This window comes from Coenobita brevimanus, chromosome 95 (genome assembly GCF_032717465.1).
Source record: "Coenobita brevimanus isolate Jiangsu-jjx chromosome 95, ASM3271746v2, whole genome shotgun sequence".
Lineage (NCBI taxonomy): Eukaryota > Metazoa > Arthropoda > Malacostraca > Decapoda > Coenobitidae > Coenobita > Coenobita brevimanus.
In genome coordinates, this window is record NC_137048.1 from 15313620 (window position 1) to 15328964 (window position 15345).

At 43.6% G+C, this 15345-nt stretch overlaps 1 protein-coding gene across 1 annotated transcript in view; it reads right to left on the reverse strand.

The window, feature by feature from the left end:
* Window positions 1-15345, reverse strand: part of LOC145413150 (protein RCC2 homolog) — a 227766-nt gene that overhangs the window by 133061 nt on the left and 79360 nt on the right. The window contains exon 2 of the mRNA XM_080282875.1: window positions 10188-10407. Coding sequence (XP_080139001.1) covers window positions 10188-10407 — 220 coding nt within the window. The remainder of the gene's footprint in view (window positions 1-10187; window positions 10408-15345) is intronic.

Below are 15345 nucleotides of genomic sequence, written 5' to 3' on the forward strand. Positions count from 1 at the left end.
CCTGGGAGGAAGGTAGAGTTCCGGAGGATTGGAAGTCAGGTATAATTATTCCCTTGTACAAAGGAAAAGGGGAAAAAGAAGTGTATGGTAATCATAGGGGCATTTGTCTTCTTAGTATAATAGGAAAAGTGTATGGTAGGATACTTATAGACAGAGTTAGAGAAAGAACAGAGAAATTAGTTGGAGAAGAACAGGGAGGCTTTAGGAAGGGAAAAGGTTGTGTAGATCAGATATTCATTCTTAGATCTTTAGTGGAAAAGTTTCTAGAGAAGGGAAAGAAGTTGTATGCAGCTTTCATGGATTTGGAGAAAGCATATGACAGGGTGGACAGACAAGGATTGTGGAAAGTGTTAAGAATATATGGAGTAGATGGGAAGGTGTTGAATGCTGTGAAGAATATGTACGATGGTGCTAAGGCTGCAGTGCATGTGGATGGTGAACTAAGTGAATTTTTCTCTTTGAAAGTTGGGTTGAAACAGGGATGTGTCATGTCTCCATGGTTGTTCAATCTATACATGGATGGGGTAATAAAAGAGGTACAATGTACGGTAGTGGATGTTGGAGTGGCCCTAGTGAGAGAGGATAGTGTCTGGAAACTCCCTGTACTGTTGTTTGCAGATGATACTGTGTTGTTGAGTGAAGACAAAGGGGAGCTGCAAGGCTTGGTGGATGAGTTTGGGGGAGTGTGTAAGAAACGGAATCTAAAGATGAATGTAGGGAAGAGTAAAGTGATGGTCTTCGAGAGGGGTGAAGTCAGTGAATGTACAGCGAGGTTGGATGGTGAAGAATTGGAAAATGTGAGTATGTTTAAGTACTTGGATAGTGTGATGAGAAAGGATGGAGGTTTGGAGGGTGAAGTGCTTGAAAGGGTACAACAGGGAAGAAAGGTTGCTGGTTCCTTGAAAGCAGTGATAAGAAACAGGGAAGTGAGCATGGAAGTGAAAAAGTTAATATATGACAGTATTGTGATACCAACTCTAACGTATGGAAGTGAAGCTTGGACGTTGTTGGAAGGACACAAGTCAAGAGTGAGAGCAGTGGAAATGAGTTATTTAAGAGGAGCCTGTGGAGTCATATGGAGAGACAGGCTGATGAATGAGGAGATAAAGGAGCGTTGTGGTGTGGATGTGGATGTGATAGGAAGCATTATGAGGAACACACTGAGGTGGTTTGGCCATGTGGAGAGGGTGGAGGGTGAAAGACTAACGAAGAGAGTGTATGTGAGTGAGATGGAGGGGGGAAGAGGGAGGTGGAGGGGGGAAGAGGGAGGGGGAGGCCGAGGATGAGATGGAGGGATGGGGTGGAGAGGTATATGAGAGAGGGGTGTGTGAGTTGGGAGCAGGGCAGTGAAATGGCGGGGGACAAGGAGACTTGGAGGCGATTTGTTTGTGGCCACCCCAAACTGGATTGAGGCGTCTGGCAATAGATAGATAGATAGGATGGGAGTACAGATGAGATTAGGAGTGCTCACTAATGTTGGACATTGGCAGTACTGATAGATGATACAAGCCACCACTCGTAAGCCCGGGAGAATTCAAAATAGCACAGAATCGTACAAGTGACGCCCTGCGGTATGATCTACTGCGCCTGAGCGTCACGAAAGTGACGCCCCACAATTAAGGGGTTAAGGAATTCTTGGGTATGGGAAACTATAATGCCCAGACTGCTTACCTGCAAAAACTCAAGACATGAGTACCAATAAAACAGCACAGGAAACCAGCAGACGAAAGCATGCATATCCAAACTATTCTGTATAGTGTGATGTATGGTGACAAGGAGCACAGTGTCTGCAAGAAAGGCTTCTGTTCAATTTTTTTAACAGGGGAAAAGAGGGTGCACATGGCTATGCAAAAACTGACAATGGGGAAGACTACCGTGCCAGACCAGCGTGGGAAGACTTCCACTGCGATCAAGTTTGTAGGAGAAAAAGCCGACCTCATGCGTACACACATTAAGATGCTGCCAACCCTGAGCTCCCATTATTCTCATGGGAAATCTCGTAACCTTATGTACAGTAAAAGTCCAATTCTTCGGCATCCAATTCCCCAGCAAATCTGACATTTCGGCAGTTTTGAGAAATAGTCCCATTTACGAAAATCTCTGATCGTTTGGCAGATTTTCCGATTTTTTTTGTCAGTCTTGAAATTCTCCATGAGGCTCGCCAGCTAGCTACCCGCCTTAGTGAGTGAGATAGTGGAAGTGACAGAACGAGTCTATCACTGCCATGAAGCTCAGAGGCTAGCTCTTTCTCCCATAGCATAAAGAGAGGACAATCATGTAGTGAGTCTAGCATGGGAAAGAGAATCTGTTTCGCCAGTCTTCCGAGTTGTTGCCATGCTGCTGCCGACTTCTCTCGATTCTTTTGTGTGCTTTGTGAACTTTGTACCGAAATATATCTGAGATTACTATCCGAGTGTGCTGTAAGCACCGTAACATCAGACAGGAGCTTTGTAACATCTGAGTGGACCAGCTGTGTGCCATGAACAGTGTAAACATCTGCATGCTTTGAAAATGGCCTCCACGAGTGGAAAGGTAACTGGCGTTAGCAAGAAGTGTACATATAAGGTGTTGACTATTGCTCGGAAAACTGAGCTGTTGAAAAAATTAGAGGCTGGCATGAGTAGGAAGCAGATAATGGATGAGTTCAACGTAAGCTCCTCTACCATCTACGACATTAAGAAACAGAAGAACGATCTTTTCAAATTTGTTTCTCAGGCCTCCGGTACGACCCAGAGGAAAGCAATGAAAAAAGCAAAGTTAAGTGAGCTGGATGCAGTGCTGCATAGGTGGTTTGTGGCTCAGCGTTCTGAAGGGAAGCCTGTTTCGGGGCCTCTATTCATAGAAAAAGCCAAAATGTTCTATGCTGAGATGAAAATATCAGAACCATGTGTTTTCTCTGATGGGTGGCTGAGAAATTTCAAGGTTCAGCATGGCATCAGGCAGCTGGATGTGAGTGGGGAATCAATGTCTGCTGATGCTGATGCCGCCGAGAAGTACAGCGAGACTTTCTGTAAACTCATAAAAGACCATGAGCTTCAGCCTTGCCAGATATATACTGTAATGCGGATGAGACAGGCCTTTTTTATAAGAGCATCCCTGAGAGGACTCTAGCAGGGGCAGGAGAAAAGGCAGCCGAAGGATTTAAAAGAAACAAGGAACATTTAACAATGTTAGTGTGTTCAAATGCCTCGGGAACACACAAGCTGAAACTTTTTATTGTGGGGAAATACAAGCATCCGAGAGCATTGAAAAATGTCCAACATTTACCAGTTTGGTATGATGCTCAAGGAAATGCCTGGATGACTGCAGCAGCTTTTTCATACTGGTTCCACCATCACTTTGTTCCATCAGTGAAAGCTAATTTGGTGAAAGAGGGTTTGCCACTGAATCTAAGGTCATCCTCCTACTGGACAACTGCAGGGCTCATCCTCCTGCCAGTGAATTAGTGAATGGGAACATTTTTGTTGTGAGTCTGCCCTCAAATGTGACATCATTAATTCAGCCAATGGACCAGGGAGTCATCCAGAAAATTAAGACTTCCTACCGTGCTGCTATTGCTAGACGGCAGTTGAATTCCATGCTTCCAGTGCATGAATTCCAAAAGCAGTTCACCATCAAAGATGGACTTTTCATGGCTGCCCTAGCCTGGCAAGATGTGGAGCAAGGAACTTTGCAAAGATGCTTGAGAAATCTGTGGCCAGGTGCAATGTTCCAGGAGGAACAGGCTGACACAGAGGAGTTTGTTGGCTTTGGGGACAAGAGGTTAAGTGAATACAAAAATATTGTGCAAATTGTTCGAGGTGCCCCACAGTCCCATACCCTGAGCTCATTGACTGATGATGACATTGCTAAGTGGGTGGAACAAGACACTGATACACCAGTTGTTCAAGTGCTGACCAATGAGCAACTAATTATGAGTGTGACAAATCCTGAGGCCATGGAGGCCCAGGATGTTGAAAGTGATGATGAAATGGAGGAAGATGAGCAGGATAAGGTCACCTGGAAGGAAGCACCAGAGGCCTATGGAAAATTGTTACGGTTTGTTGAGGGCTCATCTCATTTTAACAGTGGTGAAGTGATGCAGTATCACATCATGTTCAGGGACTTCCAGACTAAAAGGGCAGCATCTGTGAAGCAGGCAACCTTATTTGACCTCTTTAAAAAAGCTGCCAAGAAAGCTACATCCTCTGCTGCTCCCTCCTCTCCATCACCAACAGCAGTCTCTGAACCTCAAGCTCTACTGCCACAGCAACAGGAAAAGGAGTCCTTAGAGCCTGTTGCAGGACCCTCTACTGATGAGGACTTCTTCCAGCAGTAGCAGACTCCAATCAACTCCTTCTATTGTACACATGTAAATAAGGAACCTACTATAAGTTTAGGTAAGTGCATGTGAACTTGTAGGCATACTGTACCATTACATTTATATATGTTCACAAATTTCTTTATTTTTCATATTCATGTAGAGTACTGTATTCATTACAGCATTGTCCAGTATCAAACAGTATACAATACTCTCTCCAAACACATTTGTAATGATATGAGTAGTGATGATAGTGTTCACCAATACATATAAGGTACTGAGTGAGTAGGGTTTTTGATAATTCGGCAATTTTGATTTTTCGGCACTAGCTTGGTCCCATAGATGCCAAAAAATCAGACTTCTACTGTACATGGATTCGAATCTCAGTGTTGTCAAGCTCTATGACCTGTATGTGAAGTTCATGAAAGGCGAACATCCATATGTTGACGCAGTTTCATTTAATTACTACAGTAATGTGTTCAGGAACAAGTTTGACATTGGGTTCTCACCTCCAGTTATTGACACATGCAACATCTGTGAGTTGTTGACAGCTAACATTCGAAATTATAGACAAATGGGTTGTGTACAGACTCAGCTGGATGAGATGCAACGTGAGTTTGATGAACATAAGGCGCTTGCAGCACAAGCTGAGCTGCACTTGACAGTTTTATTAGTGATGACAGTGAAGACGTTATGGCATTATGCTTTGACTTGCAACAAACATTACCGACACCCAAGTTGAGTACCAGTGTAGCTTTTTACAAAAGGAAAATGTGGACATACAATTTTTGTGTTTTTAACATCAAGAACCAGAAATCGACAACGTACATGTAGGATGAGGTGACAGCACAGAGAGGCTCGTGTGAGATAATGAGCTGTGTTAACCATTACATCGAGGCTAATCACAAGGACAACCAGATGAAGCTTGTTCTATTCTCTAATAATTGTGCAGGGCAAAATAAGAATATTAACGTCATCCTGGGATGCCTGTGTCTCCTGCACAGTAAGAGGTTTTTCAGAGTAGAACATTACTTCTTGGTCCCAGGGCACTCTTATATGTGCCTTGTGATAGGCATTTTGGACACACAGAAGTGAGGCCAAGGAGGGAGGCCATCGTGTGCACCAAAGCTGAGTACATTGAACTTACTAAACATGCTGTCAAGAGTGGCTTTCTGTTGTCGACATGACCCAAGATGACTTTCTCAACTTTGATGTGCTCCAGTCATATATCACAAAATGGACATCGAAGACTACAACTATGAAGGATGCCAGGGTCATTGTGTATGACCTCAGGTACATGGAGGGCTATGCCATCAAGACCAGTTATGACATGGTAGACACTACAGACCAGCATCAAGTGCGACTCATGAAGGGCAGAGGGAAGTTCTCACGCAAGTCCTTTGACCTGTCTGCTGTCCCCCTGCCTCCCAGGTACGTTTCCCCCATACCTTTATCAACTAAGAAGCTACAAGATCTCAAGGATCTCGTCCTGTACACTGCCCCACTTGAGAGTGCCCAGTACTTCAAGGACATCAGCAGGCAAGAAGCAGGCAACCTTGATAATACCCCTGATGAAGAAGTGGACACAGCCGGAGGAGAGGATTATCTGGATGCCCTAGACACAATCCTAGACTACTAGAGTAGTCAACGTGTCCCTTTCCACTTCATAACTTTGGAAGCGGAGAGTACTCGGCATGGTTCGTGAGCACTGCATTAGTGTTACACTCCCTTTCCTTCTGACCTTCAATTTCTGTCTGTCTGTCTGTCTGTCTCTCTCTTTTTCTCTCTCACTTCCTCACTCACTCTCTCACATTCACTCACTCTTTCTCTCTCTTTTCCTTTTTTGTGCATGCCTGCCACCCTATTATGCATATTCTAATCTATTTATTGTTATGACATTGCGGTATTACTCTGGGCATTGTTGAAAAATGTTTTTTTTATTATTATTTACCATTATTATATAAATGATCATTATGTGTATGCTATTATGGCATTATTATAACATCTATTCTTATGTGTTGTAATGTCAATGGTTAGGAGATGGAAAAAAAAATGAGTTCAGTAGTAAACGAGAAATCTATCTATCTATCTATCTATTGCCAGACATCATAATCCCGTAAGAGGTGGCCAATTGACTTTGAGTTATTTGTTTTACGGGGAGGGACACTAACCCTCCACCAACCCACTTGTTGACACGTAGGGAGCACGTAAGGTTTGGTTATATGGTTACCACCCAGCGCTGTAAATGGTTTCTTGGCTTACAGGAAACCATTTGGCTTGTCACTCAATGTAAAGCCACCTGTAAAGGATATGATTTTGCAAATTATCAAAGCCACATTACCTGAGGTTTTATGCTGCAGCAAAGGCATAAAGCATGATAATGATATAATTTTGGGATATATATTAGAGGGATAAATTTTCTTTAAAATGGTGCAAAGTAGATTGAATCTGTATGGTTGGTTTGGAAGATCTTGCTGTTTCAAAACTTTAAATGCATTTTTCTTGTATTTTAAAAAATGGCACTTGTGCCCTTACTACAGGGTGTGCCTCAAATAACACTGATGTACTATATGTTACACCAAAGATTTTGGGTGTGTGTATGTGTCTGTGAGTGAGTGTGAGTGAGTGTGTGTGTGTGTGTGTGTGTGTGTGTGTGTGTGTGTGTGTGTGTGTGTGTGTGTGTGTGTGTGTGTGTGTGTGTGTGTGTGTGTGTGTGTGTGTGTGTGTGTGTGTGTGTGTGTGGTAGGGGAGTGTTGTTTATGGTGAGTTGTGGAATGTGACTGTGTTCTGCTGTCCAGTTTGTGAGAAGAGTCACTGTAGCTTTGGCTGGGGCTATTTTGAACCTGTTTGTGGTGAATCATTTGTGTAGTGTCTTGAGATAAGGTTGGAGGATGTGTGCGGCTGTGTTTGCATTTTGGTGTGTACATGTAAGTGTCATGTTGTCCGCATAGGAAGCTATTTGCATTTGTGGTGTGTGTGGTGTGGGTATGTCGTGCATGTACAGGTTAAAGAGAGTAGGAAACAAAACAGATCCTTGAGGGATGCCATTTGTGAAGTTCTTGATGTTCGAAGACTGACTGGCAAATGTTACATGTGCACATCTGCCTGCTGACTAGTTTGCCAGCCATTTTTTTGTGTTACTGTGCATGTTTGTGTTGAATAATTTGTTTGTAAGGTTGTGGCAGGGGATGACATCAAAAACTTTGATATGTCTAGTGTGACTTGGAGTGCTCTGTGTGGTGGCCGAGCTGAATTCATGCCATCGAAAACGCTCTGTGTAAGGTCTGTAAGAAGTGTGTTTGTGGAGTGTAGTGACCTAAAACCATGTTGTGATTGGGCTAGGGAGGTGTGAGGTATAACTAGTTGTAATACCTGTCGTTCAGGGACTTCAGAGGGGGTGCTGAGGAGTGTAATGGGGCAGTGTGAGGAAGTTAACGTGGGGTCTTTGTTGGGTTTGGAGATAGTGATGATAATGTCACGCTTCCAGATGCTGGGTGGTATCTTGCGTGAGTAGCTACAGTTCGATATGTTGGCGAGTGCTTGGTGTTTAAGGTGCATATTGCTTATGCTGTCTGGTTCACAGGCAGATCAGTGCCTAAGGTTGCTAATGACGTGCTTCGTCTGGCTGTAAGTGAAAGGAGCAAAGTCTGGGTCTCTGGGGAACTGTCTCTTATGTTGGTTGACATGTCGGTTGTCGCGATGGGGGTTTAGATGGCTGACATGTGAAAAGACATTGATGAGAGTGATTGCTTGTTGTTTGTTTGAAGGTATGTGTCTGTTGTTGTGATGGCAGCGTGAGACTGTGTAGTGCTGCTGTTTAGTGTTTTGTAGAGTTTGCTGGTGTTTGTTTTCTGATCAAGTGTTTGGAGATAATTATTCCAATTTAGTGTTTGCTGTTCTGATATTTTATTGTTTACCTGAGTGTTGAGTTCTTGTATTTGTTGTATGGTGTCTTGTGTATGGGGTGTTGGGGAGTGTCGTAGTGTGTCCCGTTGACTGATGAGGCCTTGAATTTCTGGTGTAAAGTTGGGGTTGGGTCTTTTTCTGTTGCTTCTACGGATGTGTCTTTTTTCTGCATTTTGAATAACTATTGAAAGTGTGCATAGCGATGCTGATGTCTGTGATGGATGTACTGTTTCTTGTTTCAAAGTGTTGTTCTGTTTTAGTTGTGAAGGCCTCCCAGTTGGCTCTCTTATAATTAGTGTATGTGTGTCTGGGCCCAGCTGGGGTGATTCTGGTTTTGGTAGTGATGATGATTGGAAGGTGGCCAAAGCCAAGGGTTTTGACCACTCTCCAGGATGTTGTGGGGGCAAGGTTTGGGGAGTAATGTCTGGGGATGATGGGAGGAAGAGAGCTTGGTGTGGGATATGGGTATGCTGATGGAGATTACTGAGTATGAAAAGATGATTTGTTTGGGACTGTAGTACTAGCCCTCTGTGTCAGGGTTGATGACAAGCCAGTCCGATGCCTTGGCACTGAAATCACCACCCAGGATAATGCTGGGTAAGTTAGGTGATGTGGTGTATCTGTGAAGAGTAACTGTGTGATACTGTGGGGGACAATTGGCGGCAATGTATGTATTGGCGATTGTTATATGTGATTTGTTACCAGTGTGTAATTTAATTGATTGTATTTCTGTTGTGGTGTCACATGGGGAGAGAAGTGACTTTGTGTGTGCACTAGTATCTGAAAAGTTGATAGATCTGTGTACCAGGGTGATGAGTCCATCGCCACTGCTGTTGGACCGGTCTTGTCTAATGGTGGTGAAATTAAGAAACGCAGGTGTTTTTTTTTTTGTGTTATGCATAGTTTTATTTCTTGTAAGATGGCAATGTGTAAGTTTTGTTGCTTGATGAATTGTGTGAGATTTTGTTTTTTAGTGTTTATGCCATCTATGTTTATTTGAAGAACGTTTATGTTGTGTGTACAATGTGTGTTGACTGCTGCAGCATGGGGGGAAGGTAGGGGTGGGGGTGGGGGTGGAGGGGAAGGGGTAGGAGATGATTATGATGGAGGTACGGGTTGGCATGAATTAGACTGGGGTGGAATGGGAGGGGTTGAGGGATTGGATGGTGTCGCAAAGATCAGTGGGTTAGGCTGAGGAGGTGTGGAGGAAGTAGGAGTGAGGTTGGTGGAGGGGGTTAGGAACATAAGGAGCAGGTCCAGTGTTTGTATAATATTTTCTTGATGCAAGTGTTGTGCAGGTGTAATGGGTCCCGTTCTTGCAGGAATTGCACTGAACTGAACCCTTTGTCTGTAAGCTCGAAGTGATAGGTTTTGAGCATGTTGGACGTATGTATTTGCTGGTGGGTCCTGGATTGCTCTCAATGTCATCAAGAAATGACCACCAGGGAGTGATTTCGCAGTGTAGAAAAAACGATGTTGTTGTGTGTATTGTGTTGAGAGATATGGTACTTGCCTGGGCGACTGAAGCCACTCCCAGGTTCTTGGGCCCCATGGGGTCCAAGAACCTGGGAGTATGAGTAGTTGCTGATGTATGAGAGGGCCAAAATGCATTCTAGTCCTAAATGTTCCAGGTGCAGGTTGCTGATGCCATCAGGCCTGTGTCTGTGGAGTTCTCCACCACCTATACTGATCATAATGGCCAGAGCCACATCTCCTATAGATATCTACTCCAGTGTTAGCTGAACCATACAATGTACAGCATTTACAAGGCCCATTTATAATGTTTTCTCTTCATTAATTTCTTCATGTATTTCTTACTCTCACTGTATTCCCCAATACCTTCATCTAAATCTCTCTCTTGTATCTAGCCCAGAATCCTGGCCCTTGCATACAGGTCTTCTGATCACCATCTTCGGATTTTAAGATGATACAGTAGGCCTAATACCTTTTCTAAGTAGACATATAAACATTTCCAACTCACCAAGAGCAAAGACTTTGCCCTCCTCAGTTATGAATATTGAGTGAGCAGCAGAGCAGTGAGACGTAACGAAAGCCAAACGGATGCCTTTGAAAGCAGAGATGCGACAAGGTACATAGTGCATCAGTGCAGGGATGCCCTTAAGGTTGCGCCGCCCGATATACTCCCATTGTGTGCACCCGGTATACAACACTGTGCCACGGTCCTCTGGCAAGCTAAGTCTCTGTAAAAATAAGAGAAAGAACTGCTGTGGAATGGGCATGGCTATAAACTGAAGAACAATGGCTGTACTAACAACATGCAGTATTAATTAAAATTATCATACAGGCAGTGCCGAACAATATAACCTTCAGTTACTCTAAGAATACACATAACACATTTGAAACAATCATAATAACCTATTAAAGATATATTACAGTACACTACTAGTACACTACTATATTTTCTATCCCTTCCAAAGGGTTGAAAATACATGTACAAAATATTAACTACTGGTAACTACACACTGAATGACAAGCTACCATTATGTGGCAACCTTATTGATCTACACATGTAATACTAGCAGCCTAATACTTCCTACAACACAGAAAAGGTTGAAATTGTACTAACAGTACCCCTATGTATCTTGCAGTGAGCAGTTCCCGAAATCTGAATTCAAGATCTCTCAAAACGCTAGTTTTATAAATGAATTTTGAAAGAGTCAGTTTACAAGAAAATGCTTCTGAAAGAACATGTTTACTGGCCTGATAAGTCCAGGTTTAGTTTCCACATTCACCACTGCATTAGCAGAGTGCTGCAGTAGCCTAGTCATCCTAACTACTGGCAGTTTAAACTGGGCTTGCTTGAACCATGAGGTTCATAGTTTTGTGGTTGTAAAAAAAAAAAAAAAAAAAAAAGTTTACTGTTAATGTTTCATACCTGAACCATAAGATCCATGACTCTGGGATAATTATAGCATGGATACAGTACAGTAACCTCTGTAAGACCCGGATGCCCAAGTCCTGGACATTTTGGGCTCAGGTCCTCGGACACCCCCCCCTCCAAAAGACATTTTCAACACAACTCTGAATTTGCCGCGCAGTGATGAGCAGCTGTGTTTTGGTGCATAGTTCTGACAACATCTGCTAGAGCGTCCCTTCATCCTCCCCAGTTCCCGCTTACTTACCATCGTGACTGCACGCTTGTTTCCATGGCTCTCCACGTGCTCGTTTTTGTGAATAAACAGTGAATAAATTGCAACACCTTGCTACTAGACCACATGGGAATTTACAATGTTGTGCAGTGTTAAGAATTCAGAGTGCAAAGGATTAAGTGCAGAGTGCAACACTGGCGTGTTGCAACTGGCATGGCGCAAAGAACAGAATGTGCAGTGTTAAACAATTATAATTCACAGTGCAAAGGATTAAGTGCAGCATAACACAGGATTACTGTAAGTGCTTCAAGTGCACCTTCACCACTGTCAGAGCCTTGGAGGAGGCAGGTTAATTTTCATGACGGCCACAGACGTGTCATAAATACACTGCTAAATATATTCCATACTCACTTATAATTTATCACTCTCTCATTCCTTTTCATTTACGTCATGGTTACTGGCCCTTAGCTGTGTGCATAGGGTCTTAAATAAGTGCTGTGCATGTCCAGTAGGGAGTTATTTAGGTGGCTTTCAAAGTTAGGTTGGGTTGGGGTCTATAAGTACCTGTCCAGGGGCATTTTTCCCAAGTCCCGGACAAAAACAAGTCCTGAACATGCCTTTGGCTCTAGTACGTCAGATCTTGGAGGGATTACTGTAATTACTAAAGAGAATGCCAAGCAGGCAGATATCCGTACATACTGTGTATGTGCTGGTAATCTGATACGAGTCCCAGTTTTCCAAAAAATCCAAATGTCCAATTTCGGGTTTCTGGAATTCCATTGTACTGTATACATATTTCATAAAAATATAATGTTACAAACTAACTCAAAGACAAACGATCATCCTTTACAGGATTATACCACCTGGCTGTAGATAGAAACACACACACACACACACACACACACACACACACACACACACACACACACACACGAGGGCATGGAATGATGACGAATACCAGGAGATGTTGTCAGATATGGCTAGTTCTATCTATCTATTGACAGACGCCTCAATCCCGTTTGGGGTGGCCACAAACAAATCGCCTCCAAGTCGCCCTGTCCCACGCCATTTCACTGCCCTGCTCCCAACTCCACCCCCCTCTCTCAAATACCTCTCTACCCCATCCCTCCATCTCATCCTCGGCCTCCCCCTCCTTCTTCCCCCCTCCACCTCACTCACATACACTCTCTTCGTCAGTCTTTCACCCTCCATCCTCTCCACATGGCCAAACCACCTCAGTGTGTTCCTCATAACACTTCCTATCACATCCACATCAACACCACAACGCTCCTTTATATCCTCATTCATCAGCCTGTCTCTCCATGTGACTCCACAGGCTCCTCTTAAATAACTCATTTCCACTGCTTTCACTCTTGACTTGTGTCCTTCCAACAACATCCAAGCTTCACTTCCATACATTAGAGTTGGTATCACAATACTGTCATGTAGTAACTTTTTCACTTCCATGCTCACTTCCCTGTTTCTTATCACTGCTTTCAAAACACCAGCAACCTTTCTTCCCTGCTGTACCCTATCAAGCACTTCACCTTCCAAACCTCCATCCTTACTCATCACACTACCCAAGTACTTAAACGTACTCACATTTTCCAATTCCTCACCATCCAACCTCGTTGTACATTCACTGACTTCACCTCTCTCAAAGACCATCACTTTACCCTTCCCTACAGTCACCTTTAGATTCCGTTTCTTACACACTCTCCCAAACTCATCCACCAAGCCTTGCAGCTCTCCTTCATCTTCATTCAACAACACAGTATCATCAGCAAACAACAGTACAGGGAGTTTCCAAACACTATCCTCTCTCACCAGGGCCATTCCAACATCCACTACCCTACCTTGTACCTCTTTTATAACCCCATCCATGTACAGATTGAACAACCATGGAGACATGACACATCCCTGTTTCAACCCAACTTTCAAAGAGAAAAATTCACTTAGTTCACCATCCACACGCACTGCAGCCTTCGCACCATCATACATACTCTTCAAAGCATTCAACAACTTCCCATCTACTCCATATATTCTTAACACTTTCCACAATCCTTGTCTATCCACCCTATCATCTGCTTTCTCCAAATCCATGCTTTCCACAATCCTTGTCTATCCACCCTATCATCTGCTTTCTCCAAATCCATGAAAGCCGCATACAACTTCTTTCCCTTCTCTAGAAACTTTTCCACTAAAGATCTAAGAATGAATATCTGATCTACACAACCTCTTCCCTTCCTAAAGTCTCCCTGTTCTTCTCCACCTAATTTCTCTGTTCTTTCTCTAACTCTGTCAATAAGTATCCTACCATACACTTTTCCTATTATACTAAGAAGACAAATGCTCCTATGATTACCACACACTTCTTTTTCCCCATTTCCTTTGTACAAGGGAATAATTATACCTGACTTCCAATCCTCCGGGTATCTACCTTCCTCCCAGGCCAATCTGCACATCTTCCACATCCATTCTACTACTATCTCTCCCCCATGCTTCAGCATTTCACCACACACTCCATCAATTCCTGGGGCTTTCCCCGATTTAACTTTCTTCATTGCTTCCACAACTTCTATCCTACTGATTTCTTCCTGTCTTCTCACCTCCCTCCTTCTCCCAGCCATTCCCCAGCCACTTATACTTGCATTACTTCCATCCTCTACATTCAACAATTCCTTAAAGTGTTCTCTCCATCTGCTCACTTTTTCTCCCTTCTCCACTAGTAATCTACCATTTTTATCTTTCGCTCCCAGGGAACGAATGATAGCGATGTGTGTTGAGCGAGAGATGGTGATTGGGAATACGCTGTTTGAGAAGAAAGATATTTATAAGTATACATGGGTGAGACAGGAGGGTGGAAGGGTTGTTGATAGAGGTTTGATGGACTATGTGGTTGTGTCCAGGAATGTAATAGGAAGATTGTTGGATGTGAGAGTTCTGAGAGGGGAGGGTGGAGGTATATCTGACCACTACCTGGTGGAGGGAAAGTTAAGAGTAGGTAAGAGATGGGTGAGAGCTAGGAGGGTTAGGTGTGGCAGGGAGGTTTTGAAAGTGAGTGAGTTGGATAAAAGAGAGAAAAAGATAGAGTATCAGGAGAAATTGAAAGATGAGTGGAACGCAGTGAAAGATCAGGAAAATGGCAGCGTGGAGGAGGAATGGCAGTTGTTTAAGAGTGCTGTGGTGGGGCATGCAGAAGAGGTGTGTGGTGTGAGACATGTGGGTGGTGGTGTAAGAAGAGGAAGTGAATGGTGGTGTGAGGAAGTAAGTATGGCTGTGGCTGAGAAGAGACGTGCATATGAAGTGTGGATGAAGAGGAAGGATGAGATGTCATATGAAAGGTATAAGGAAAAGAGGAATAGAGCGAGAAGGGCTGTGCGTGATGCTAAAGTGGCAGCAGATGAGAGGTGGGGTAGGCGGCTGACAGAGAATTTTCAACAGAATAAGAAAATGTTTTGGAAGGAGGTGAAAAGGGTGTGAAAGGGAGAGTCTGGGAAGGAAGAACGGGTAAAAGCAGAGGTTGGAAGGATGTTAACTGAGATAGATGCAGGAAGAGACGGGCAGAGTATTTTGAAAGATTGTTAAATGTAGAGGAGGAAAGGGTGGGTGAGATTGTGGTGGATGGAAGGGTGCAAGGAATAAATGTATTGGGAGAGTTGAATGATTCTTTCATCACGAAGGAGGAAGTGGAGAAGGCAGTAAAGGAGATGAAAACAGGTAAAGCTGCAGGTATGGATGGGTGTACTGTGGAATGCCTGAAGGGTGGTGGAGTGACTATTATTGACTGGTTAGTAAGATTGTTGAATGTGTGCTTTGAGAAAGGTATGGTGCCAATTGACTGGCCAAGTGCTTGTGTGGTCCCGTTGTATAAAGGCAAGGGTGATAAGTATGAATGTACTAGCTTTAGGGGTATAAGTCTGTTGAGTGTTGTAGGTAAGGTGTATGGTAGAGTGTTAATTATGAGAGTTAGAGAGGGTACAGAGGGAATGATTGGTGATGAGCAGTGTGGCTTTAGGAGAGGGAGGG